The sequence below is a fragment of the Limulus polyphemus genome, unplaced genomic scaffold (genome assembly GCF_000517525.1).
Source record: "Limulus polyphemus unplaced genomic scaffold, Limulus_polyphemus-2.1.2 Scaffold287, whole genome shotgun sequence".
NCBI classification, from domain to species: Eukaryota; Metazoa; Arthropoda; class Merostomata; order Xiphosura; family Limulidae; genus Limulus; species Limulus polyphemus.
Window position 1 is genome coordinate 569,323 of NW_013665897.1, and position 2,953 is coordinate 572,275.

General features: G+C 29.9%; 1 protein-coding gene across 2 annotated transcripts in view; it reads right to left on the reverse strand.

Annotated features, from left to right (window-relative positions):
* The window catches only part of LOC106457056 (cytoplasmic dynein 1 light intermediate chain 2-like), a 41,475-nt gene extending 38,891 nt beyond the window's left edge, over positions 1–2,584 (reverse strand). For both annotated transcript variants that reach the window (XM_022382873.1, XM_022382872.1), the window contains exon 1: positions 2,487–2,584. In XM_022382873.1, the coding sequence (XP_022238581.1) occupies positions 2,487–2,566 (80 nt within the window). In that variant the 5' untranslated portion in view covers positions 2,567–2,584. The remainder of the gene's footprint in view (positions 1–2,486) is intronic.
* Positions 2,585–2,953: the final 369 nt, after the last annotated feature.

Below are 2,953 nucleotides of genomic sequence, written 5' to 3' on the forward strand. Positions count from 1 at the left end.
CTTGATAAGTATATGAATGATAAGGGTTGGCTTTAAGATTTTTTTATTATTATTTTAATTTAGTTTAGATGATGGAACAGCCAAGATGGGCCAATAGATCCCATGTTGATCCAACACATTATGTTAATAGATAAGAGTTACTTGAACACATCCATCTTTCAAAGGAATACAATTTTTAAAATCATAGTTAAAAGTCAAAAATGCCAAATTCGTTTTAAATTTTCAATAAACAGGAAATCATTTGACTAAAAAAGTAAACTTGCTTAATGATGCATTATGTCCTAATAAGCACATATAGCTCAACTAGAGTTCCGAACATTGGGCAGAAATAAGTTGGCAGTGAGCTAACCAACCCATCACTTGACTCTCTGAACAACCATCTAAAAACACCAACTCAAGCTCCTGTAGCTTTTCCCACTGTTATGCAAGCCATTCACTCTTTTACAAATTCAATAGAGAAGTAAATATATCCCTGTAAAAAACTTAACTTGGTTAAACAGGAAAACCCCTATATAAACCTATCATTTCTATGATAAAAAATCAAAACTGAACACATAAGGATACTAAACTCTGCTAGGTCTTTAGACCATAAGGTTCAGGCATTCACATGTATCAATAACCGTAGCTAAATCCTTCCTTTCTTTCATCAGACCTATAGTCCTTTCACAACAGAAATTTTCCAAATTTTTATTCCTCAGTTGTGTCGAATCTCTCAGTGCTGAAACAATATAATGCTAGTTCATTAAGACTATTCAGATCCTCTTCAATTAAAAAACATTTGCTGTTGAAGGAAAGGAAGATTCCAAAACTAATTTATTTAAAAACTGAGTGGATTTTCCCTTAAATTCTATCTTTGTTGAAAAAACTGTTTATGAAGAGATTCTGGTGTGTTAAAATATTTAGAAAACTTGTAAAATAGATACCAAGGGCTTTATTCTTCAAAAATCTAAACTGTGGTAAAATCATATCATATTATTGATACTAAAAGAATTACTAATATGATTCCTATTCTTTTCAAAAACGGAATCTGAGAAAGAATCTTACTAGAAAAATACTGGAAACTATTGTCATACATTACTTAGGAAACTGACATTTAATTAACGAGTCTCAAGGGTTTCAGGAAAGTTTTCTTGTCTTACTATTTTATTACAGTTTTTGATAGGGCTTTTGCATTTCTTTAAATGATGCACCCCAGTTAATATTATGTGCTTTGACTTTTGAAAATCATTTGAAAATGTGCCTCACAAGACATTAGTTACATATATAGACATGTAATAATGGAAAAGTTAAGAATTAGATAGAAAATTGGGTCAATGGTTCAAAATAGATGATATAACAGAATTTTTTTCAACTGGGTTGATGTAATTAGTAAGGTCCCTTGGTTGCCCATCATGTCAAAAACCTTGGTTGCTTCTTAGACAATATTTTTTTTTAATTTTCTGAGAATATCAAAATGCTTGAAAGATTTGATCCTTCTGGGAAAAGTTTTCCTCATTCAAAGAGATCTTTACAGAATGTTGAAAATGAGTATCAACAGAAGAGTATAATTGTAGAAGTACCATTTGTCTTAACATACAGAATGTTATGAACCATATAGGCCTAACATCAAAGATTTAAGACATCACTATTTTATAATTCAAAAGTAAAATGACAGTAAACCATATTAAACATATTTATTCTTATTATGTATTTTTTAAATTGTTCAATTACAAGATATTGTAACTTAAATAGTTGTGTGTGTATGTTTATAATATGCACTGTTGGCAAGGGCAGCATGGGTAAAAGGGGTAATTTTTTCTACAGTTACATTTGTCTTTTTAATACTGAAAAGTGTAAAGGTATACAATCTACATATGAAAATTAGGAAAGGACACATTTGAGTTGGAGGAAACTTGATATTGGTGCATAGAAAAATTAATTAAAGGACTAGTAATTAAGATATTAAACAATAAAAAATGACAAAACTTTGGTCATTTTTTCTATGGGAAGTCTGTCTCAATGATGAAATAAATGGTAAAAATATAAGTCTGATTATTAAAAGTAAGAGAGGTTTAAACTATTATGTTTTTTTAAAGGCTAGATGGAAACTTTTTCTTTGGTGCTCTTTAATTTTTAAGTTAGGTTAATTGATATGTAGTTTGTGCTGTTAGTTTGAATTATTTTAAAATTTTGCTGAAGAGGTAATGTATGTGATAGGCAATACTTAAGTTGTATTAATTATTTTCTTTGTCTTTCTGTCACCTTGCTTTTTCTTATGTTCATATACCTAATTAGATTGTGAAATCAACTTTACGTTTGAAACACAGAGTACAAAATATAATTTTAATAATTATTATGTAAATCCATATATTTTTAATATTACTTTTTAGTTCTAGTATCAACTATTAATCACAACGACCAACTTAATTCTTACCAATAAAAACACAAAAATTATGTTTCAAATAATGTTTGGAATTATTTGGTTATAAAAACTTAGTTCTGCTCACCAAATACTTATCCCTTCCTTTTCGTCTTTCAACTCATTTGGTTGAGTCGGCTCCGTCATTTTCTCGCCGGTACGTGCCATATTTGCAAAGCGAGCCAAGAGGCGTTCGCAACGTCACCGCAAAGAATTATCAAACTGCTTTCAAACAACGCCAAATACAGTCGGCCGAGAACCAACATCCAGTAATATTTACACTAAAAACCGTTTTATTGTTTATGATAACTTTTGAACAGCTATGAATTAAAAATTAACTGAAAATAAATAAAAAATAATACAAAATCATTAAAGCTAATAAAAATGTTGCACATTAATCTATTTATTTACTGGTTTATAAATGTGCTACAAACACACTGAACTTTGATCATTACAATCTTTAACTCTTTAGACTTTATTTGAAGTCCCCCAGTTGGCCAGCTGTAAGTCTATACAGACTTGCAACGCTAAAATCTGGGGTTCGATTCCCCGCGG